Below are 25,618 nucleotides of genomic sequence, written 5' to 3'. Positions count from 1 at the left end.
ATATCCTGCATACTATTTAACTTAGTTGCAACCTTGACTCTGCTGTTGGAGCTTCTTATTTATTTGTTCTGTATAGTCCCAACACACTCAATTAATTTCTTTCCCCCACTTCACCTCCACATTTCTTTATTTCTGAAATGCCCTGTCTGATCAAGTCTGCCACGTTGTTGCCATCTGTTCTTTTAAGCCTCTCCCAGACATGCCTGTCCTGTGGGACCTCCAAAGACTCATTGGTGATCATGGAACCCCTTGATAGACATTTAAGTTTTTTATATGTTTATATTTACATTTATTTTGTGTGTGTGTGTGTGTGTGTGTTTATATATATATATATATATTTTTTTTTTTTTTTCTGGAGCCTGATCCCTGACAAATTCACTTCCAGCCAAAGCAAAGTCAAAATCTTAATGTTCTTGCCTGCCTTTCCTCTGTGGTTCTCAGTACTTTGTATTTTCACTCATCATTTACTGAGTTTTGTTTTAAATCCAGCAGCAAGGTTGTAATGGCAGGGTCCACATCTTGACTGTCTTTTTGTACCTAACAGATGAAAATTTGGAGAAGTGAAAGACATGTTTAAACTTCTCCTGAAAACACAGAACAGAGGGATCCATGTGTTTTCACAGAAAGAAAACAATGTTCTGCAGCAGATGCTAGGCTTGGAAAGTGCTAAAGTGAAGGTCTGTCCTCACTCAAAGGTGAAGAAATCTTACCGTGGCCTTGCTGTCAATGACTCTTTTCCTTTGTCATGCAGGCAGGTAAAGGGATCCTGCGAACCGTCATCGCCAATAACGAAGCAGTGGCAGACATGATTCCAGTAGATGTTGTCATCAACCTCACCCTCGCGGCTGGGTGGTACACTGCCGTGCACAGGTAGGAAGGCACTCTTCTTTCTGCCAAACTAGGCCATGCTATGTTTTTATCTGGGCTGTAAAGGGAACCAGGACATGAGCTAGTTGAATACCTACACAAGAGCTTAGCTGATTCCCTGGTTCTCATTTTTGTTCCCAGGCTGGCAAGGACTAAGAGCAGTAGAAACAATGAAGGCAGACTTTAGGGAGTAAGGAAATTTCTAAAGCTATAGATGATATCTGTGTCTCCATACAGTGTAAGCTCAGCTAACAAGTCTCTCACAAGTTACTTTTCTGAAGTCCAAGAACTTTACAGCTTACTGCCTCTTCTCAGTAGCATTTTCTTCAACCTCCTTTCTCAGGCAGCTGCACTGAGTCACTTTGCAGCTGGCTTCTGGGGTTTTCCTGGTGAAGATTCTCTGGGTGTCTTTCCTGGAAAACATTGTCTGATATAAATATATGGTGGGCTTGTATGATAGGGGAGATGATCTAAAAACCCCATTCATTGCTTTGTTGAGAAGGGAACCTATAAGTGACATTAAGGATTTAAGATCTTTTCATGTGAACTTCCGGTGCTGACCTTTAATCATTATGGAGGAGGTGCTACAGACTAAACCACATGAATTATTCCAGAGGTTTATGCAACCCTGTGAAATCAATACAAGGCAAATAAAAGAAAGAAATATTTTAATCTGGAAGACAGACTATGCCTTCTGAGCTGAGGATGGAGAAAAGCTGCATACAGTAGCCTAAACGCAGGGATCCTAAAAGAAACTCACCAGCTCTTCAGAATTATTTTTCTCATAGTTTCTTCCCCCTTCATCAACAACAAACAAAGCAGCGCAGACTGTTATGCTTCTGGGAAAAATAAATACAGCCTCTCCCCTGACCTCTCCACCTCCTTTCCCCCCCCACCCCAGTAGTGTCCCCAGCATAAGAGGGCTACGGTCTGTCCTAAAAAGATGGGAAAGGAGAAAAGCACATAATAGACAGTAGTCAGCACCACAGGTAGACTTCCTGGCTCCAGCTATGGTAGGAGAAGTGCCATTTTTCCTAACCGTTTGTTGGCAGAAGATACATGTTTTTAATCTTGTTCCCATACAAATAATTATTAGGCTAAAGGAGCAGCTACAGAACTTGAGTTAAAGCTTCATCTGGCTGGGGAAAAAAAAAAGGTTAGTAATCTCTATACAAAACACAAGGGCCTGAACCTTCTGCAAATTACATTTCTCTGAGAGAGTTTCAGGCTTAAGTTCTCTCTTGAAGAACAGTGTGTATGGATGTAATTTTTTTTTAATTGTCTAATTAGAAGGTCAATATCCTTCAGGGCAGGTGACATTATTGAGGAAAATTAGATTCTAAACCTTATCAGAGAAATGCAAACTTCATTAAATAGTGTAGAAGCTCTACCAGTATTGCAAGATCACTGACTTACCTGGAGAGTGGAAAAAAATCAGCAGATACATACTCTTCATTGGAAGCTGGTAAAATGCAGAAATCCTGTTTACTGGAGTTTAATGGGCCTGACCCACTGGAGTAGGTGGAAGTCTCTGCTTTTACTCTGGCACACTTTGCATCAGGCTTTGTGCATGGCTTGACACTAGGTGAGTTTTCTTTATGGCCACATGTTATGGATCTGCTCCTCGGTGACTTGCCATACTGACTTCCATAATGCAAAGTTTCCCACAGTAAGCACTACTATGCATTTTCATGTTTAACACTTTATCAGGATTCTACTCAATGATTCAAAGTTACAGAAGATCACGGTTTCAGAGCTTTATTCATATCTTTTAGTCTTAATCTTTCCTCGAAGTCTGCTAAGGATGTATAATTAATAATAATTCACAGTAGAATACCATGATTTCAAAGCATTATTAAAAAAAAAAAAAAAAACACTGTTAAAACTGTACATTATCCAAATGCAGTAGTCAAGTATTATCATGCAAAATCTACCTTCCCCGGTTTGGGGGGGTTCTGTCTCCTTGTATCTTCAGTCATCGTAGTTTTGAAAAGAAAGATTCCCTCTACTCAGCCTCATGCAGTGAAGAAAGGCTCTGAGCACCACAGGTAGTTTAGAAACACTGTCTGTATCCTCCAGCCAAGCTGCTATACCCTCTTCAAGGACAGCTCTCACCTCTTTTAGGATTTTTGTCTCCAACCACTAATGTAGAGTAAAAAAAAAAGGTCTACTGATGCCATCACTTACATTCTTTGCAAGACAAGTTTAGATAGAAAAAGTTGTTTTACTAATTCATGTCTTGCATCAAAGGAAGAAACAAAATTAGCGTGATGTGTATTTAGTTCCAGGCCCAAATAGCAACCAAGCTTTATGTTGGATTAAAATGGGAATTTTGTTGAAATGGGTTGATTCCTAATCAGCCCCCTGACAAATGGAGTTAAAATTAGCAAAAATCATATCTGCTAAGTGAATGATTATAAAATATATAGTGTATCCCTGAGAGTGGCTTGGGCCAGTTATTTACAATACACCAGAAGATACTCAGAAACTTGTCAGTATGCATACTTTCCTTATTTTTATAATTTTTGATAAATGATATATAGATAATTCATCTCAAGCCTCATCTGTTTTTATTAACTTCTTGCACTCTCCAGAATCGGACTGAATTTTATTTGAACTTCATGTTTTATACTGTATTTTCATATTTATGAAAAATGAACCCCTGCAATTTTTTTATGAACTGATGTTATTGTTTCCTGGGCTGTTAGCTTTCATGGTCCATTGATAAAGCGTTGGGTGTTTTTCTTCCCACATTAAAAAAAATATTTCTTTCTTTTTTCCAGACCAAAAAACATGTTGGTGTACAATTGTACAACAGGTGGAATCAACCCTTTCTTCTGGGGAGAAATGGGTAAGGTCTGATTTAAAACTAGAGCATAGCAAACCTCAGTAGCATTGCTTGGCTAGGCTTTGAAAAGGTGCTCCCTGTATATATAGATGACATTCAGCACCTGCCATTCACATGGCATGTGGGAGTCCCAGTTGCAGTCAGTGCGGGTTCTGTGAGCAAAAGCTCTTGGCTCTGGGCATTCATTCAGGAAAGCACTTACTTGTTTTTCATTGTGGGCAACAATCATATAACAACACAGCAAAGTATATGCTTTGCTGAACTGAGGTTTTAATGTGGCAGAAAAAGCAATAGAGAACCAGACTCTTATATCTATAAGAAGATACTCTACATAGCCATGGCTAGATGTTTTCCTTTTCTGCAGTTTGGCTGTTGTTTTTTATCTTGGTTTGAAATCATTTGGAGAACCCTTACAGTGAGTCTTGTATTCTCACAAAGGAAGCTCAAATTTTCAGAACACTGAAAACTAGTGTATTAAGGGAGAATACAGCAGCCTTTCCTCATCTTCCTGTGCAGAAGATCTTAAATAGAAATAGTTTGTGAAAACCTGGGAAGGCAAATCTAGAAATGACAGATTTGCTTCAAGAACAGTTTGCCTTCTGATCATCAATTTTGTCAGTGGAGAAATTGCAATGATTTTCATGGCTGTCTTTATGATACAGATCTGATGTGCTTCTGAGGTAGAGGCGAAAGAGAGACAAATCCTGACACTGTTACAGTGAAAAGCTGCCACTGAAGCCAAGCAGCAGAATTTGGCTCAGCTGTGTACCGTGACATACTACAAACTGTCAATGCATTGAATGATAGACACATGGGGCCTGATTTGTTTTCTGTGTTATATGATCATTCACACTTTTGCACTTTAAATAGAGGATGCTAGCAAATCACTACAGTGGTATTTCACCTCTCAGTCTTTGCTTTGCATTTACCTTTGCATTGTGTACCTAGCAAATTATAAATCAGAACAGAATCAGTTCGTAATTGCATTTTCAGAATAAGGCTAGTCTGAAAGTCCTACTAATGTCCTACCATGAGATTTGATCAAGTGATCTAGCAAGGAAAAGCCTTCAACAATTGGCTGAGCTGTAAGAAAATCAAATCAGGTTCCTGAAATATTTCTTATGCAAAATCTAATGTTGTGGTTTGACACAGCCGGAGGAAAGAGGCAAGGTTTTATAGATTAATTGTCGGAAAATGTAGCCACAACTTGTGTAAGTCAGATCTTCCATGGCTTTTTCACAGGGGTAAATATAGATCTGTCCGCAGGCTGCTACTTGAGGCTACAGCCACCATAAGAGGACCACCTGAGCTTTGCTTTTCTAGTTCATGTTCAGTGTAATTTTACTGATGAAAATGCCAATGTATCAATGTATTGTAGTTGATCTTATTGTTACTCTGCTCAGAACTGTGAATTTAGCAATGAAATCCTCTGAGTGCAGTAGAAGCTTGCCTTATCTGTATTTCAGCCCCATCTAGCTGTATCTTGATAAACATGGCAAGCTCAGTGCATGAGCAGTTCAGCTTTGTAACTGGCCTGAAGGCAAAATTTTCTCCTTAACTGACACTGGAATTCTTTCCACCACGTGTTGTATCCATGGTTTTCCTGAGATCAGCAGGCTGCAGAGGGATATTAGCTGTAGTTTCATGAACCAGAATTAGGATGAAGTATCTAAGAGCAAAATTTTGCCCTTAAAGACGTTGCATGGTTTAAGAAATGAGTCTAGGAAAGCTTTATCACATTAGGATATTATGATGGCATAAAGATCTTTGAATATAGTTTGAATTCTCAGATCAGTCTCTTATCAATTCATTTTTGGTTAATACACATAATTCTAAAATCTCATATATATGGCAGACTTTCTCAACTCATCCTTATTACATTCCCCATCCATCAGAATTTTTATTTCCCCCAGCATGAAAGAAGCTATCTGATTCAAACCTATCGGAGACAAAAGATCAACAGAGAGAATTTATTCTAAGTATCTGGGGAGGCCGGGCTGGCACTGGATCTATAACTGGTCAACAGAGCTGAGGGTGATGAGAGTAAGACTGGAAGATGGTAAGAAACAAGGGTGGGGAATGTGAGTCACCTGGAATGGGACTGAGCACTTCAGTGCAAATTAAACTTGGAGCTTGCCCAGGAGAATGCATGGACTACCAGGTTAAAACTACTTAGACCAGGAACTACTATAGGAATGATAATAGAATAGAAATTCTTCAGTGGAACATTTTGAATACGAGGCTGATGAGATTGGAAGGAGGGAGAAGAAAGAGATCTAGAAGAGAATTATTTGAAAATATAAAAGTCCAGATAAAGGCTTATGCTGGAAGATGCATTGCAGACCAGCTTGTTCTACAAATTTCCAAATATAGACAAACCTCAAATGTTAGAAGGAACTTGAATTGTTTTATTTCTTTTACAAACAATGTGGTGCCTTGGAATTTATTTTTGTATTGTCTTCCATTACTACTGTTATTTTCCCCACTATTACAAAAATGTGACCAGACAACTGAGTATTAATCTGAAGAAGTATTCTGTATTCTGCTTTGCTGCAATGTAACTCTTACTAGTCATATGTGAAGTATGTTTTGCAACTTCTCATCAGAATTAATTCTTAAAGCAGGCTTTAAAATGGTGTTCAGTGCATGAAAGTTTATTTTTCATTTATCCTTGATGGTCGGAGAGATTGGTGTCTAATTCTCACCCTGTGAAATTTGCCATTGCGTTCCAGAATTTGCTGCTGGTTTTTTGCAGTGGCGGGAGGGGAACGACCATCAGCTAAGTCATTTCAGTAATTCCAGGGGTGATGTGTTTCTGGTTCAGGGTTCTTCTCCTGCCTCACCTGTCTGTTTGATTCTTTCTTCTGTCTGAAACACAAGCTCTTATAGTTTAAAAGAGTATTATTAAGCTTGTGAGATTGAGCACTTCCCAGAAATTAGGAAATGGTGCAACTGTGGTGAGTCAGTGCATGGCAGGGTAAGGGAGTTTCAACAAGAAAACATCCATAGCATTAACTGTTCCAAGTTATGGTAAATTGACATTTTCCTAAATTCCTTTCAGTAAGATTTTTGGGTTGGTCTCACTGCCCTCTTAAGAGTGTTTCCAAACAGCACAGCTTTCATTCCTGACTTGCAGAACTTTCTCAAGAGCTCAGCAGATATCTCAGCCACTCTTGACACATGTGCTTTTCACCCCACGAGGAATCTCACAGCACAGTACGGCAGCTGCTCTGCTACGAGCCTCAAGTACCTAACACGAGAAAGGTGCTGCTGCTTTGTGTGATTTCTGTGTACGGCTGCTGATCTGAAATGACAACGGCTGCATTGTCCGAGGGGAGCATGGATTAGTTCTTTCTTGCTGTCATAGCCAAAGATGCCAAAAATAAGAAGAAAGGCAGTAGTCTTTAACATGTTTCCAAACTGAAATCATGTCAACCATTTTACAGTTGAAAACTAGATTTGAAGTGTATTAATATTTGGATTTAAATAAACCGAGACAGAGCCTTAAATGCTTGCTGCAGACAGTATCAAAACAGTATCACAATTCCAAAATGTCAATGGTTGCTAGTAAAACTGGTAGACTCCCATCAGGAAATGAAGAGACCAAATAAAACTAGATAAATATTGATAAACAGATGACAGTTTGTACATTAACTGAGATTTAAAGTGTCTCTTGAAGAAATTACTTTAGGGGGAGAAGAAACACAGCCCATCGGATTGCTCTCCTGATCCATGAGATATTTGGAAGGGCACATATATCCAGCCCTCTCCAAAGTGTGAGCTGATCTCTTCACAAGTGAGATAAGCCCCGACGCCGGTGCCCAGTGCCCTCATATTGTGGCATCTGAACACAACAGCTTGCTGCTGCTCTCAGAAATGGGAGCAGACCTCAGGCGAGGTTGATTTATCCCCACTTGTGCTATTTTCTTCTTTCCTCCAGAGGTACTAGATGCCAAGGGAGGATCTCAGATGTTCCTGTTTCCCCAGAGTCTTTAAACTATCCTTCAGTACCCTTGAGCAAGCCATAGCCATTTAGGGCTTTGTCAAATTATAATTACAGTAAATGGCTGTGCTGCTAACGCAGCACTCTCATCGCTCTTTAGACAGACACCAACTCTGCCAAGAGCCAGGCTGGGATGACGGGTTCCTTCCCAGTAGCCCATCCCAAGCTGCTTAACACCACTCCCCCATCAGAAGTTACCATCTTTTCAGATCTTCAGTAAAACCACTCCAGTCAGCACTCCCAGCCAAGCAAAATGACATGGGAAAGTTTAAATAGGAGGTCTTTGCTAATAATCCTTGTCATTTTGACAGAAGAGGATTAGGGAATGCACATACATGCAGCTCTGCCAGCATAACTGAGACAGGTGGTAATTGGGGTGGTAAATCTGCTACTGGGAAGCAGCTGGCAAAGCTGTTAACATATTTATCAGTACTCTGAGCTGGATCCCTCATCCCATGTTGGCAGTACAGCTTCTTGCTACAGCACACCATGGCAAACGCTCTCCCTGCAGACTCCTGTTCTCAGGGCGCTCATTTCAGCAAAGCTCCTTCTTGCTGATGCTAGCGGTATCCCTGAAAGGCTCATCTGGCTGGGCTAACGCTTCTCTGGAGACAATTGCCAGCCTGCTCCTCAATGCTGTGGGGCCTGGCTCCCCTTGGGGTCCTCATTTTCTGATATTCACAGCAGCAGGTGTGTGTCTGAGTGTTTCCTGCTGCTGCAGAGTCGGGCCTGCCTGTGCCTGAGGCAGACACCTCTGGGGCTTAGGTCTAAACACTGTGAATTCTGTGAACTACCTGCCCAGGGTGTGTTGTGCATATACTGCTACATCCTGTGAACATGCCTGGAAATAAGGAAATTATTCCATTAGTAAATTCCATTTCTATATGATTATACAGCAACTCTTTAGACACTTCCATCTTTCATTTATGTCAATGAACATGCTGCAGAGGAAAACATTTCCACACTGCAGTCCACAAGATAACCATGTTATTGCAGCATGGCTAAGTAAAACAGAAGGGATGCCAGCTCTAGTCATTCATATGCATGATGAGTTTCAGGAGGATTGGTCTTCAGCCATTAAACTTGCAGCATACCAAACACAAAAACAAACAATGACCTTGCCCTAAAATTAAATTGTACTATTTTTAAAAGCCTTTTTGTCTAAACTCAGCCATGAAGAAATGTCTAACAAGCCTCCTGCAGTTGCTGTTACTTATGCTTAGAGTAAGTAAAGCAAAAATCAATACTTCAACTGCAGCAATGAACCAGTCACGGATATATGAGGGGACCATCACTCACACTTCAGAGAGGGCTGGATATATGTGCCCTTCCAAATATCTCATGGATCAGGAGAGCAATCCGATGGGCTGTGTTTCTTCTCCCCCTAAAGTAATTTCTTCAAGAGACGCTTTAAATCCCAGTTAATGTACAAACTGTTATCTGCTTATCAATATTTATTTATTTATTGCAATTGAAATCTGCTTATCTAAGGATGATCTGGATGTTTCTTGTGACTTGCAAATTCTTATCTGATTTTATATTTGTAACATAAGCTTAGAGAGTAAACTGTAGCATGAGCACAGATTGCTGCTGTAACTCTCAAATTCATTTGAGGGCTAACAGCTCAATTTTTAAAAAAGTAATAAAGTCCACATATTCCTCTTCTTTGTTTAGCTTAGTGGTGCTCAGCAATAGGAGCACCATCAGTTCATTAGTACCTAAGATGAGAGTCTTATATACAGCTACTGCAGTTCTATTAAGCCTTTCCAATATGCACATAACCCCACTTATTCACATGTAGATGCTACTTCTGCGGCACTGTGATGTTGCTAGAGCTCAGAACCAAAATATTTTGTGCCTTAACAAAAAGTGAATGAAATGATTGTCATCCCATCTGGAGATTTCAGGTTAAGAATGCAATAGAAGTTGCTGCTTCAGTGCATCCAGAGCTCATCTGACAAACAAGCAGAGGTATTTGGTGGTGTAAACCAGATTTGGTTTGAAAGGATATAATGATGCCTTTTAGAAGCATCACACTGTGCATGTAAGTAAGTAGCCTGTCCTCAACTCGGAATAATATTGGCACTTGCCCTTTTGAAAATGTGATTAGAAATTAGAAATGTCATCTTTGCTTTATGCTAATAGGTAATAGTTTGCTTTGAGTGATCTGAGTATAATCTGAAGCTATATTAAAAGTCATCAACTTCTTCTAGATCTGCTGCAAGCCAAAGTAGAACTGCAGTTCCTTGGTCTGGAGTGTTTCAAGCTACAACTGTGTGATTTTCACCCCTTATATTATGGTGTTTTTGTATTGAACTTTATGCCTGCTGGTATTAAGTCTAAATTCAGAATGTGTTTCAAATAAGTTATTACTTATGTGGAGTCATCAATTTTAATGCCAGAAGCAACCATGGAATCATGTTGTCTAACCTGCTAATTGTATGGTCCCCAGAACTCTAAGTTAAACATATTAAGCACAGTAACTTGGGCTTTACTGAGGCATGTTGTTATGTTTGTGCCCAGCGTTACTCAAATTAAGTTTCTGATTTTAAGCAAAATGCCCGTTTTCTTACAGAGCAGTATGTGATGTCCACATTCAAAAGGAACCCACTTGAGCAGGCCTTCAGAACACCCAACGCTCACTTGACATCAAACTACTTGATAAATCAGTACTGGATAACTGTCAGTCATAAAGCTCCGGCCATACTCTATGACTTGTACATGAGGCTCACAGGAAGAAAGCCCAGGTAAGAAATGGCATGTCTTCAACCATTTGCATGATTACTAATGTTATAGAGAGAAAATCTCTAACAAGATCTGAGAACTCGCTGCATCAGCTTGGAGTCCCTGATCTTCTTCATTCCTCCAGTCCTTTTCTTTAACTGCATGGCTGTAGCCAAGCATAGCCTAGGTTCCCCACCCTTTCCATTATTCAGGGGACAGCACACATTGTAAACTCAGCTTTACACACTTTGGAGGTTCCCAAGCAAGCAGAAGAAGAACATTAGGTCAGAGTTGCTCTCTTTGGTCCTCCTGTGAAAGTTCCTCCAAAGAAATAATGAAGTTAATGCCTGGATAGTAAAGCAGCTGTTACTTCATCCTCATTGCTTATATATAAGCACTGTCCTGTTGTTCTCTGTACTGCAAGATTTCAATCGTTAAAACATTCTTATGTGAATGCCACAATCTGTCATGAGTAAAGACTCTAGGCTGTATAAAGCTTGAGATTGGCACGATTTAGAACATCATAACTAATATTTTTTTCTCATAAACCAGATGCAAAATTAGTAGTTGCTAGCACTGGCCCAAAGCTCTGAAATCCAGAAAGACATAATGATTGCTTCTGATAAACTCTGAATTGTATTTACAAGGACAGTTTACCATTACAATTGGTATTTGAGCCTTGGCAGTGTCATGGTTAGAATAAACACAGGCATGTGTGTCCCATGTGAACAGAATCCTTTTGTAAATAATTGACTTGGCCAACTTCTGTCCTTATTCCTTGCAACCACAGAGGAGAATTTATTGCACAGTAGAAGAACAGTATGCCAGTGCTATGCTCTGCATCTGCTGCTGTGCTAGTTAGAAAGCTGGCTTCACCAAAACTGAAACAGGTAGTAGTAAGTACTAAGCATTACTGTTACAACTGACATTTCTTTTCAGGAAGGTGATCGTCATCGGTAGCCAATGGACATTTTCCGTAATATTATTCTTGAACTTCAAATAGACCTCAGCATGAACTCATGTTGAGAAAGATCTCTTCTTCTGAACTTTTAGATTTGTGACATGAGCAAACAGGGCTCAACAACAAGTTTGGGAGTTCCCCAAGTCCTTTTTTTAATTCCCCTTTCTTCTTACAGAGCTACTAAAGCTCGTCCAGGTTACTGCTCAAATGTGGTATAAAACAGGCATGGTAGCAGCTCATTCTTTCTTTTTTCACAGAATATCAGGTCTTTATTCTCTAAGGGTAGCAAACCACATTCAAATTAAAAAAGGATGAATGTGTCACTGAACCTGCTTTAAATGTTCACCTTTAATTTTTCACTCTACTTTAAACAAGCATCTAGGTTTAACTTTCTTCCCACTTGTCACTCCCATCTATTGAAGTACAAGCTATCTTTATAGCAGTTTCTTGAATTGTCTCCATGACCCTATGCCAGATTTGCAAGCAGTAAGAAGGAACTTCTTTGCCACAAACAAGGCTTAGGCCTCAGTTTTCTGCTGTATCCTTACTCAACTCATTGTAAGGAAGTGTGTTATCATATAGATATGTTATCTGGGAACTGGTTGTGGTTTTGCAAGTCTACTGTTTATTCAGGAAAGCCTATGACCTTCACTAATTTGAATTGCAAGGTACTTGGGAGGAACACAGTTGCAGTTCCTTGTGTAGCTATGTTGTATCACATGCAACACCTCATGAGCTAGCAGCAGGAAAGGGTAGGTACAAGGGTCATCTCCATCAGCTTTAGACTTGTATACAACTCCTCTCCCAGGAACCTTACTTTAAGCGTTAGGTCTTTTCACATAAATTGCCAGATGCCTAGCAAAACTGCCTTAAATGGCTTCCAGTTATTGCTACCTACTTATCCATGGCTTAGAAAATAATATGTCATTAGTAGTCTTTCAGGGCAATCTGTCGCACCTGAGAATCTGCTCATGCAAGGCTCAGTGTGGGAGCAAATAAGGAAATCATTGCTGTAAATAGCTTTCAAGAAGGCAAGATGAATTTCTGAAGTATAAATATTAAGGCTTTCAGTGAGAGCTAATGCTTGTTTTTTGTTTTGGGTTTTTTTTTTTTCCTCTCAGTTCATCCACAATGGGGAATGAGATACTCTGTAAGAAACCTTTGCCATAGCCTCTGGAAGGTTGCAGAAAAGCATTTTTCTACCTGGTGATGTTTTTCAGTGCACCATTTTTAAATCCAAATGAGTTACTAATTTTACCTTGGTGATGACCTTTGGACTCTACCAGTTAGCATGAACTACAGTTTTCAAACATACATCTTTCAATGCCTTTGTTTCTCTCTTCGACCCCTACTTTCAGCCATTCAGATATGTTGCTTTTGGTAGGTCTACACTGACTGGTACAGGCACAGCTCATTTTGCCCAGATTGCCAGGAGGTCATGTGGATGGGATTTTTGTTTTCCAGTCTGACAGCTCATTTTAAAAACAAAAGATGGGGACACATGGTTGATTCTCTTATTGTTGTTTCTGTCAGATTCCATTATCCCTAAACACTCTAAAGATACTGACTACTTTCTAGGAGTAACTAGAAAGTTACAAACTAATCATCTACTTTTTTTCCCAAGTTCTTAAAAGGTATTAAAATATTCACAAAGCATTGCCCCATAATTCTTATCTACTTGGAGACAACCAGGAAGATTAATCTGAAGTAGTTTTCAAGCAGTTTAGTTTTAAACTGCATTCAGTCTATGTACACATAATTATTCAGAATGAAAATACCCTTAATCTGATGTTTTACTTTACTTCTAAAATGAAGGCTGCTTTAATTCTGGGTAGGAGTGTCTGTATAAGGTTTTAATGCACTTTAAATTCACTTTGAGTAACCTGCACAGTTGTCCTCAGAATTGACGTACTTGTGTCTTTTTCTGCTATGCTTAGTGCTTATTGTAGTGGCAGTTGCATCTGTGCAGAGCGAGGTCAGCCTGGCACCATTCTTCTGCAGACTGCCTTCTTTTATTTGTCACAGTGACTTTGCTACCCTCTGGGCAGCTCAAAATTTCTCATGAAAACAACTCTGTATTCCACAGAAATCATCTTTTTAATGCTTTCTCTTGCCCTTATCTGTTCTGAGAGAACATGGCATATCCTCAAAATTGACCAAGCACTGCACCTCATTTTGTACAAAAGAGACCTTTTGTACTCATGACCATCGGGATAGCTGTAAAATAATCCTGTGAGATAGGACAACAATACTGTCATCCTCTTTCATCTAAAAATGCATTATGTCAAAGCCCAAGACAAATGATAGACTTGAACCTATATTTCCAAAGTCCTTGTTTAGCAGCCATACCCCTGAAGTAGCATTCCTCTTTATCAGGCCACTCACACTCCAGGAAGATGTTCATACAGTTCCAAAAATAAGTGTCTACGAACTGGACAATTTTCAAGGTCATCTAGAATCCCTCACGAGATGTACATTTTGTCAAACCCTTCCTCCAAACTGACACTACACAAGGAGAGGACTGGTCCTTAAGGAAAAAAAGAATTTTTGTTATATACAAATCAAAGACACCCAAAGCCACAAAAAACATGCCATTTTCTGAAAACTGAAGTTGAGCAATGGACTTCGTGGTTTGCCCATGCTGCACATGCAGCAGCCTCTGAATTGGAGCTGGCTCATTACAAACTAAATCCAAAATCAGAGCCTCACTGTGGCAGTCAACTCAGATTTGAGAACAGAAGTGCGTTTGTGTGGTAGAAGGATATGTATCCACTCCATGAGGCAAGCAATACACCTTTGTCAATTTGCAATCTGCTGTGCAGACTTAGTACTAGATCATATGGGCTCTTCACTTCACAGTGCCGCGTGGTGTAGGTATGTTGTTGGCCTCTTACTCTTGTTTAGTTCAAGCCAGCAAATTAGGCTTCAGTCCTGCCCTGGGAGGTGCACTTTTGCACCCATGTTGAAGCCAACAATAAAGGCTGTAGGATCAAGGACCTCGGCTGGCAGAGTTAGATCCTTGCTGAGCAAGTTCTCAGCCTGGTGAGCATCAGTGAAGTGCTTTGTTGGAATCACAACCCTTATTCACCTGGACTGGTGAAAACACTTGTGGATCAAAACTCCAGTTTTTGCAAAGGTCAAATTTCCTATCCATCTCTGACAATCCTACTCTGTTTCAGAATGATGAAGATTATCAATCGACTGCACAAGTCTATGATGCTCCTGCAGTATTTCTCCACCCAGTCTTGGGATTGGTCTTCAGATAATATGAATATGTTAATGAGTCATCTTAACCCAGAGGACAAAAAGGTAAGCACGTCCTGTATATGGATTGCTAAACTGCAGTTCTGTTCATCTGCAGCAATCATTTTTGGTGTGTGGTCTTTAAAAGACACCTGCCTAGATGACTGGAATTAAACTTAGATAGAAATAATGCATTACCCCCTTGTTTTATTAAATAACAAATCAGGAACAATCTATTATAGGAAGATGTTTTCTTCTGAGATTGTCCTGCTATGAAGGTTTGATAGTAACAACTGAGGCAGTAACGCAATAAAAAAAAATTATGTTTACATGCTCATGCAAGCTCTTGGATTAGTATCATCCATTAAAATAATGTGATTACTAATTTAGAAAAGATAATTCAAGATCATCGATTACTAATTTGGAAAGGATAACCCAAAATCATTGATTACTGATTTAGAAAGGATAACCCGAAACTGTCGGTTACTGCGCTAGTAATTGGAAGCACTGCTTATCCCTATTTGAAAGCTTTCTTGTTCACTCTTAGTGAGAGGACTCTCAACCTCAAGGAGTTACCTTAACCCAGCATCCCAGGAAAAGGGGAGGGGAGGAGGGAATACTCACGGTCCAGCCGGAAAGGGTGGTCAGGTCATGTTCCCGTCCCTGCTCAAACTCTCTTAGCTGCCCAGTCTCTTTTTATACAGCTGGGGCTCTGGGCAAACACTGCTTTTGCTGACCTTTGCGAGTTTCATAATCACAGGACTGTGTCTGCTTGGAAGGACCCTGCTAGCGAGGCAAGACCACAACACCTCTGTATCGCTTCTCCCCTCCCTGCGGGTCCATGCAGATTCCTCGACCTTGTCAGGCGGCAGAGTTCTTTAGTCCTGTTAGCTCTTCTAGTCTGCAGCCTTGAGCATATCAGGCCTTGCACATATCAGTAGGCAGACTTCTTCAGTCCTGTTAACTCTTTACTCGCTCATCAGAGATGTATTGCAGAAACAGATGAATCAGTAACTGAAGTCTTTCCAGCTAATACGGCAGCTCTCTATCTTTAGCTCTCATGTTTCTATTGTTTGGCCTATAAACAATCTAGATTTGTTTCCACAGACAAAATAGATTGTATGAAGGGAGCATGACTTTATATGCTCTATGATCCAACTGTACTGCAACCTTTGTGTTGGGGAAGCTAAAGCCATCATATGCAATGCTGGCTTATTACCTCCCGCATGGTTGGCTGCATAGACTGGGGTACCCAATGGAGTAGGAAAGCTAGGGACGTTCTCTTCTGGATGGGCACACAACATTTTTCTTTCTAAGAAGAAATGGTCTATTCCAGCCTTCATGTCAGAGCTCCAGGCCCTGAGAATCTCAGGCATCCCCCTTCATGGGAGGATATGACCATGTTAACTAATGTCCTGTACAGGGACCCCAGAAAGAGAATAGCAACAGTAATGCAAGGATCTGTGCTAAAGGTAGTTTTGTTGTAATCAATTAGTCACTGAAATTCTGTGTAGCATTCCCAATATCTCTCACCCTAGTTTTCTGTGTGTCTCGCTTTTGGAAAACTACGGAGCTCCTTTACAATATCACTTTCTCCTCCCTCTGTTCTGGCAGTCCCTGGCTTTTGGTGGATGACCTGGATGGAATTCACTTGAAAGATTTTGGCATTTTCATCCATGTTGATTTTAATGGGCACTGCCTCAGGAAGCTTAGTGAACACACAGTGTCTTATCCTGAGCAATAAAAAAAAGCTCCTGTTTGATTCAAATCCTCCGAGAGCAGTTATTTTGCAGGATGTCACGTTCTGCTGTACTCTTTATAGGTTTGAAATACTTCTTCTTAACAATGGGACTGTAACTGAAGGACTGACAGAACACAGAGAGTAGGAGAATTTTGCGATATGCACTGAATCCAATGCTGCCACTACTACATTGCAAGCAGTACTTAAGATAGCGTACGGGCAGCACAGATGTCTATACATATCTGACAGACACACTGGGATCTGCATAGTAGCTAACCTTCTGTGTTTGACACAGTTAGGCAACCCCTCTCTGCTCAGTTGTTGCTATTCTGATACCAAAACTCTTGCACCAAACCAAACGGCCTGTATTGAAAGGAAGATATTTTCCAAGTATCTTCCCTTTTAAGCCCTTGTAATTAAGAAATGTTGTTCACTTCATTCATTCATTAAAAAAAAAAAAACCTTCTCTACAAAACCATTTCCTCTTTACAAATCAAGTTGTTTCTTTGCTCTAATAGACAGACAACCACCTCAGAGCATTGTTAACAATTTTTCCAATATCAACATTTGAAACTAACTGGTGTCATTAGCTCTGCAATGAGATTTCTCAATGCCAAACAAAAGAGTAACCCATTCCTTGGATTCCTTGGATTTCTATCGATGTAGATGCTGAGAGAGAATGTAGCACAGCACAAAGTAATAACTGATGCAAAGGTACCTGTTGATTAAATGTCCAATTCATTTATTTACACTCAAAACATAATTCTAATGACACATCAAAAAACTGCAAGAAGGCTTTCAGATGAATCAGCTTGCATTAGTGGAATGCCATTTTTCTTCCATGCTTTATAAATGCATATATATGTATGCATATACATATATTTATGTACAAGTGGCCACCTGAAAGAAAAAATTATCTTTGTTTCCTCTAGCTAACACCACATTTCTACTTGTTTTGCCCAAATTCCCAATTGGGTAAGACAGGGATGAACATTAATGCACAGATTTGAAGTACAGTTTGTTAGTGCCCATCTCTTCTTTGAAACTTGATGGCTTTAAAAACTTAGCAGAGAGCGCCTTACCAGGAGCAGAGGACAATGAAGAATTGGTGCTTAAAGTGTACTTGTTTTGAATTCTGGCATTTAAATACTGCTCTTTGTCTTTAAATTCCAGTTGTACAACTTTGATGTTCGCCAGCTGCATTGGTCAGAGTACATTGAAAGCTACTGCCTAGGTGCTAAGAAGTACTTGCTAAATGAGGACATGTCTGGGATTCCAGCAGCAAAGCAGCACTTAAGAAAGTAAGTCATACCCAGTGACAAGGACCACAACTTTTGGCTACCTTGAATGGCTCTTGAGAAAAATTATTCTGTTTATATTGCAACAAGTTATTGTTGAATAATATGCAAGATAGACACAGCACAGCTTCTTTTTTATGGCAGAGGGTTCTTGGTGTAGGATTTAATTTTTTCACCCTGTGAGAAAACAGGACTTAGGATAAATTTAACAATCAGAGGCTAGATATTATGTCTTTACAGAAGATGTCCAAATAATGAAGTTTTACAATGCATAAGAGGAGTCCATGAATGCAGAAGTTCCAGGTCATTCAGAATTACAACAGAAAAATGAAAGTCAGATTTAGAATTTATGAAGCTCCTAAAAGCTTTTAGCAATTCAAAGGGATTGCGTAAAAACTTTAAGCATGCATTGTATTTTAAATTTCATTTTAAAGTTGAAGTTTCTAATCATTTGGGGGGTGGGGGGGGATATGCAGATTGGCAAAATGAGACAGTCCCTCTCCAGTTCAATTCAATACTCTACTCTTCTTGTCTTCTCCAACCCTCTTACTGAGAAGTGCAGGCAAGAGGAGAAAGAGAAACTCTTGTGCAGAATTTGCCTGATGATAGTTTCTTTTAAGAAAACCATAGCTGTGCACTGTAAATAGTAGACAAATAAAAGTAGTTGCCAAAGGAAGGAATCCTAAACAAGTCCCTAGTCATTTAAAAAAAGATTTATAAGACCCTCTGTAACAATTGCCTCAAAAGTCCAAGTAGGAAGTATAATGTTAGTGTTAGAGTTTACAAACTAAATAAAGGACTCTTACAAAAATTGAACCATTCTTGGGCTTATTAGAAACTGTAGAAACAAAGATGACTAGCATCTCAAAGACTCGATAATTCCATTTAAATACATGGTTAAAAAAACCCCAAAACCTCCAGCACTGCAAAAGTGAAGGCTACTGATGATTATTGAGTAATTACCCAACACTATAGGTGGGGTTTCACCCAACAGGAAAGTTTTTTCATCAGCCCCAGCAAAAATCCTCCAGCCAGTCAATGATCCTACATAATCAAAAATAACCAGTATACCCAAATAGAGCAGAACATGTTGGACATTTCCTAGTTCATCATTTAGAAATCACTTCTCACTATGAATGCAGTGTCTACACTGGTCTGAAAGGAGAATACACAAAACAACAGAGACTTGGAATACAGATATTCAACCTATCCCATTAACTATTCACTACAGCATAACATCAGCACCGTTCCTGGCAGGATGGTACTGTGAGACAAAGAAAGACATCCTAGGCTCAGTGTCTTCACTAAAATAGGAATGGCAAAAAGCTCAAGGACCACTTGTAAAAAGGATTTCTTACAAAATTATCTGCAGTAAATGAAATACAGTGATACGGTTTTGGGGTGGGTTTTTTGTGTTTCTCTGTAATATGTGTCTCTCTCTTTCCCAGGCTGAGGAACATCCGATATGCATTCAACACCACCCTCCTAGTGATTATCTGGCGCATTTTCATTGCAAGGTCACAGATGGCTCGAAACATCTGGTACTTTGTGGTGAGCCTCTGCTATAAGTTCCTTTCCTACTTCAGGGCATCCAGCACCCTCAGGCACTGAAGCAATCCATCAGCACCCAGCCTCTTCCAGAAGGACCTCCATCTCCTCTAATCCACAGCTGTGGGCATCTGGGCCCGAAAGTAGCAGAAAATCCACTCCCTCCAACAGCAGCCTGCATTTATTGTGCACTGTTATATGTTCACCTTTTTAACTTTAACTAATGCTTTAATGCATGGTGGTCTTTCTTCCATAGGAGCAGGCCGATTTTTAAAGCCATAACTGAAGCTTTAGGAGCAGGTCAAGCTGGAATCTTTAATCCAGAGTCAGATGTGCAAGAGTATGGATTAACCAAAGTCACTGTCTTCCCATGTACTGCCTAGGCTATCTCAATGCTACCTTCCTCCTTAAGCAAGGCAAAGTTAAGGGCATAGAAACTTGGAAGAAAGGGGTTCAATCAGAGAAGAAACAGTTGAGGAAATTAACCTGTGAGAAGTCTTCCTAAAGAGGCTATTCCTTCATTCTTATTCAGTGAAATGGTACCTTATTGAAAATCATGATTTCACATTGTCCATTTTTCAAAACTTAGAGAAAAAACAAAATCACTTATAATAGGCCAGTGAACACACTGAACATTTTTCAGCTTTTGTTTTAGATTGCTACTGAGGACTGATACTTTCAAGCCATAATTGAAGAGATGCATAGAATTCATGTATCTGTGTTAACTGTGCTCACTCACAAGCTGCTTTATTACAGAGAGGCATTTTTCTCTCTGTGGTTAAGCTTGCAGTTTATCCTCTATTATAAAGCCCTGTTCTTGCATTTATCACTTCTGATTGGAACATTTTTTGGGGGGCTTGAAAAATGCTGTATTTACTCTGAGGATGAAGAGGAGACTTCTGAAAAGATTGAATAAAAATTCTGAAGCTTTTTTTGAGGAATAGGTCCTTTTTCACCCCCCTCCATTTGTCTGTAGAAAATTTCTATCCTTGTAGCTCAGAAGCAGCCTGTTACTGCCCTTCAAACTTTCATTATGGCTAAATCACCCTGCAGTTGGTCACTTGCACTGGCCAAGCAAGTATAAAGGAGTGTAGTACAGAGGGAATCCAATCAGGCCAATTCTGCTACCACTGATGCCAGTAAGAATTAAAGGGTTCAAAACTTGCTTTTGTTGAGGATAGGAAAGATTTCATTGACTTCTGTTTAAAACCAATTATGCTCCATGAAGGTAAAACATTTTGTCCTTTGTTGCGCTTTAGAAAGGACCTCAAGGATCCTACTAAAGCCCAGAGCTATAGGAGATGTTTGTTTGACTTAGTGACAGATGTCACTGATTTTGGAATGGTGGGTTTTAGGTATGAATTCCTGTGGGGAGAGAGAGAAAGAGAACCTTCTTCAAAGTAGCTGGTGCAACGATGGCCCTACCGCAACAGCAACAAATTTATCGTGCTAGCAGATTTTTAAATTCAAATCTAATACTGGAATATTTTTTATTTTGAGTAAACTGAATAAGCACTTTAAGATGATGAGACTTCAAAACAACTACTTTTTGAAACAACTGCAGCATCCAACTTGGCTAGTCTTGTGTCATTCTAGCTGTCTGAAAAAGTACATCCCAAAAATTAACAGAGTGGTTCTTTTCAGTGCTGAGAATAGCAGAGCACTTACAAAGCTGGCATTCTTTAAAAGTTTTACCTGTTTTTGGCAGTGAAGACAACAAACTATGACAGCAGTATATTTTTGTCTTAGGTCTCCAAGCTGGTTCAAAAGTCTTTTTAAAAGAACAAGGAATTAATTCCCCCCCCTCCGTATTCCCTAGAGGTCTAGTTTCAAGCAATTGCCAAAGGATGCTTGCAGCAGAACCTGACCAGAAGCACACTGTCCAAAATGGCAGGGCTCTGCCATTGCCCGTGAAGGCCTCGGTGCTTGCCACACATTGCTTCAGACCTATGTGCAGGTAGGTTAAGCACCCAGTTTACAAAGATGCAAGTGTTTTTAAGGTCTTCACTTGAAAACATACTTTCACTGTACTAGTTGTGAGCCAGGTGTTTTCCAGCTCTAGAAAAGTTTGCATGCTGTACATTTCACATTAGCAACGTGTCACTGCCTGTGAATTCAGGAGCAATGGGTTCAGTCACCTGGGGCTGGACACTTCATGTCCAGTGCTTCTTTAGCAGCATATATCACAAAGGTCAACTGCATTATACTTGAATGACTGGCTAACTAACTTGGCTATGCAGAGACTGCATAGCCTTGGCAGTGAAGCAGGGCTCTATAGGGAGTCCTCTGCATTAGAAACTATTTGCTCAAGTAAATAATCAAGTATCAGCCAGTTTCCAGTCTTTTCTCACATGAAATGTTAAAAACAAAAATAAAAGTGCAGACTATTTTGAAAGAAACTTAATTAAAAAAAAAAAGGCAAGAATCCTAACCAATATCCTAGAAGTCTCTTTTTAAGTGCCTACCTTATGTATAAAGAGAAGCAACAGCTAAGGGGATCATAACTCTTCAGTTGTCCACATGACGGGGAAAAAAAACAAGTCCTGCAGAAGAGTCAAATACTGCAGACAGTAGAGCACCTACGACATATGGCTGAAGTACAGAGACAAAACCTACTGTTGCTGGGCTATGAGTAAAGTCTCCTGCCGTCCCTCCCCCAATCCTTGTCATGCCGTATGTTCAACAAATATGCCTATAGGCATGCATAATTACTTGCACAGGTTGTGTTGTCCCAACAAGTCTGATACATATCTTTGCTCAGTATCTGAACTATATCTGGAGTGAATCCAGACCTGCAAAAAGATGCTTCAGGTTTCACTCAGAGCAATGGTGATGACATGGTTTAAAGCGCTTCAGCATTTTGTTGAAGGTAACAGAAGTAGCAAAGTTACTACTCATCCCTGCAAAACAGCAGGAGCTGCTGGGGATGTCAGAAGCATAGATGTTGCAGATGGTTCATGCTATCCTGGCAGACTTTCACAACCCACACAACCTTGCCCGCAGCTGGCTCCCAAGCTCTGGCCTTACCTACGGGGAGATCGAGCTATTAGCTTTCCTTAACACAGACATAACATGTGGTGAAACTTGAATCTTTAACCATTTTCTTGCGGCTTCAGATATTTTCAGGTGATTGTCTGAATCGCAAAAGTATTTCAGAAAAACCTCAATACAGAGATTGACACCTGGCAATGGCATTTTGGTGTCAATCCTGGCTGTGATCATGGCAAGCTGGACCCGGGTTTAAAACTTGTTCTGACCTCAAGCAGTGACTTACCTTTGGGGTTTTCCTGTGTGTTCCTCAGTGCATTTGCATTTGCTCTGAAAAAACTCATGCTTTGGGGAATGTATCTAAAAGAAAAAATCCAAGTGACAGCTACTTTTCTTTTTCTTTGTTCCAGCTCTCTCTCTTTCATGTATGCACACACCCTTTTGGCAAACTGAAACCCAAATACAATTATTAAGTTAAATTAGAGGTCCTGTAGAGACCAATATTTGGGGACCACATATTTATGTGAAAAACTCAGGAGCAGATATTACACATTATGGTTGAGGGCTAGCGAATTAGATTTTAATACCTGTATGGTTGAAGCAGGACTCAGGCTTTTTACAGAGGAAAACATACAGGGGAAGAGCCCCTTCAGCATTTTGTTATCAGTTGGGTTTCTTGTATTAAAATCCATGAATAAAAGTCCCCCCACCCCTCCCCAGCCTGTGCCCTAGCTCGCAGCAGGCAGAACGGAGACCAATATTAGCAGTCATTCTGCACAGCCACTGCAGAAAATATCTGCCACAAGACAGTGCAATGGGATTATCAGCTGTAATCGTACCCCCACAGACTTGCAGTTTATCTACCCACTTACAGTGTCAGAAACCTGCATTGCTGCTACAAAAATAACATGGGAACACTGCTGAAACCAGTGTGCTAATGTTTTTGTTAATACTATGCATATATGCTAGTCTGTAGGCTATAGCTATAAACTGCCGTGTGAAAGTAATGAAACACTGAATATCATTTCATTGTCAAATAGCAATGGGCATAAGTCATCAAGCTTCCAATTAAGAAGAATCTCTTTTTTTATTAAATAGCTATACAAAAAAAACCCAAATCCCTAAAATTATTCTGAGTTTAAACTGCCATTTGACTGACAAACAAGGCTGTTTATCTCCAGCAAGTCTGTTGTAAAAATAAAATTTCTCGATGCTGCACCTCCCCCCTCCCCCAGATAACTTTATTAAGAAAACCCAGTTCTTCCTTGGCAGGGCGAACAGACATACTGATATATTACAGCTTGTTGGCATATTACCCACCTCTTCAGGAAATTTATTATTTTTCATCTTCCAAGAAAATATGGTTGTATATGTTATGTCTGTGTGTATATTCACATCTTTCAGCACACATTTTTCTCATACAACATACCAAGATGGTAAAAACAGCGAATATTGTACTGAAATGCCAGGCTGTCCTTGTTTGGTATGCACTGTTCTAATTCAGTTATGATGAAACGATAAAACCTATCCTAGTTTCCTATGCAAAGGAAACCTAACCTGTAGCACTATTAAATAATCAAATCATTATCATGAATAAGCAACTGGGAAAAGAGGGAGGGGGGCACTCTTTGGTTTGTAAATAAGCTGCAGCTTCATGTTTGAAAGCATGCTGTTGCTCTTCCGGCATTGCAGAAAGCACGGGTGAACTTTTATTACAATTAGGCTCTTTATTCTTGTGTAGAGTAAATAATATACTGTACCTTCCACAAAAGCTAAATGGTGAATATCCCATTTCATGGTGCTAAACGTTGGTAAGAAGGCTGTACAAACTTACCTAAAGATGACTTAAAAAAAAAAAAAAGGTATTTGGAGAATAATTAAAGATGTACTTTCCCACTTTTCTCTATTGCTTTAAAAAAACTGTGGATTGAGTTGTTTTCTTCAGATTAACATGAAACTGCTTATAAAAAGTTTCTTGTTCCTACATAATCTTGGCAGACCCCACTTTATGGTAAAGTACGTATTCTCCCACTGTCCAAAGTTTATATGGTTCTATCTGCTATTTCTGTACTCTTGTTAGCTACGAAACAACTTAATGTTATAAATCTTACTTATAAAGTTTCTAATTTAATGGTGTAATCTTTTGACCTCTCAAATCTGATAAAATTGTAAAGCCACAAATTATAAGAACCTCAGCCATAAAATTGTTAATATGAAGTTTATGTTATTTTAAACATTTAATAAAACAAAATATTTTAAAACTATGGCTATTTTGCATCAGTTTACTTAAGCTGCTAAAAAAATGTGGTTTCTTGCTGGCCATTGCAGTTGTGCATAGGCTGCATCTTTACCATGCTGCAGCCTGGCTTTCAGACTGTGCAGAACTGAAACCCCCAAAGACTTGCTGCACAGGCAAAAAAAGAAAGAAAAAATAAAGAAAAAATTGCTATTTTTAACAAGAATCCTGTGAGGCTTTAATCTAGATACCTACAACCAGGAAGAGTGCATCTCTGATCAGTGTCCCACCAAAAGGCATAGGGCTAGATCTTCAGCCAAGATAAATTGGTAACAACCAAAGTAATTTCCTGAACAACATAACATTTGCACCTGAGATCCTTTCCCCCAAATTCCTAGTTTTACGAGTTATGGACTTTATTTTACATTTGGAGTAAAGTTAACTACAAAATGGTCCTCTGGCATAGAGAGATTTTAAAGTCCGAAGAAATACGATATGTTTTTACTTCAAGACCCTACCATACAGCAAGAGAGTTTAAGAATGTTACTGCAAACTGGAGAAAAAAAAATCCTGTTTAATGTGTGTATCCAAGAAGCGCATGTAATACTTCTTCAGGTTGTTGGGTATGCTTTTAATCTAGCAATTCTCAGGATTGCCAAAAACATCCTGACTCTATGACAAATATCATACTTCATGAAATGTCTTCGAGGCCATTTAGAAGTAGTGGCACAGTAAGTTAGATAATGAGATCGCTTTGACAAATAGCAGGACTAACTAGAAAGAGCTTTTTTACAGGTAGAACGCTTTACCTTTTCCTGTTCTGAAAACTCTTTTTTGATGAAAAATCTTGGTTGGGAACTTCAGCAGTCAAAAATCTGCAACTGCCAAAGCAAAGCTACAGCCTCAAAGTCTGAGTTCAGGAGGTCTGTCAGTGTATCAGATCTTCAGGAGAAAAAAAGCATTTATATTTTAACACTAAAGCTTTAGCCTAGTAATTTTTTTCTAGTTACCTACATTGGAAGAGCCTGAAATCAATACATTCCCTTAGCTCCTGCAGCCGTTCTGTTTTCAAACACATATGCAGAGCACAACCTACCACCAGTCCACACTCATCTCACTTAGCTGGCCTACTGGAGCTTGTCCCCTTTCCCACCATTGAGA

General features: G+C 39.6%; 1 protein-coding gene across 1 annotated transcript in view; it reads left to right on the top strand.

Moving 5' to 3' along the window:
- The window catches only part of FAR2 (fatty acyl-CoA reductase 2), a 90,041-nt gene extending 65,556 nt beyond the window's left edge, over positions 1–24,485 (top strand). Inside the window, exons 6-11 of the mRNA XM_013947985.2 lie at positions 752–870; positions 3,651–3,718; positions 10,294–10,465; positions 14,583–14,712; positions 17,561–17,688; positions 19,134–24,485. Coding sequence (XP_013803439.1) covers positions 752–870; positions 3,651–3,718; positions 10,294–10,465; positions 14,583–14,712; positions 17,561–17,688; positions 19,134–19,296 — 780 coding nt within the window. The 3' untranslated portion in view covers positions 19,297–24,485. The remainder of the gene's footprint in view (positions 1–751; positions 871–3,650; positions 3,719–10,293; positions 10,466–14,582; positions 14,713–17,560; positions 17,689–19,133) is intronic.
- Positions 24,486–25,618: the final 1,133 nt, after the last annotated feature.

This window comes from Apteryx mantelli, chromosome 1 (assembly GCF_036417845.1).
Source record: "Apteryx mantelli isolate bAptMan1 chromosome 1, bAptMan1.hap1, whole genome shotgun sequence".
In the NCBI taxonomy this organism is placed as follows: Eukaryota; Metazoa; Chordata; class Aves; order Apterygiformes; family Apterygidae; genus Apteryx; species Apteryx mantelli.
Note: the sequence above shows the minus strand (reverse complement) of the source record. Positions and strands in the feature narration are given on the sequence as shown.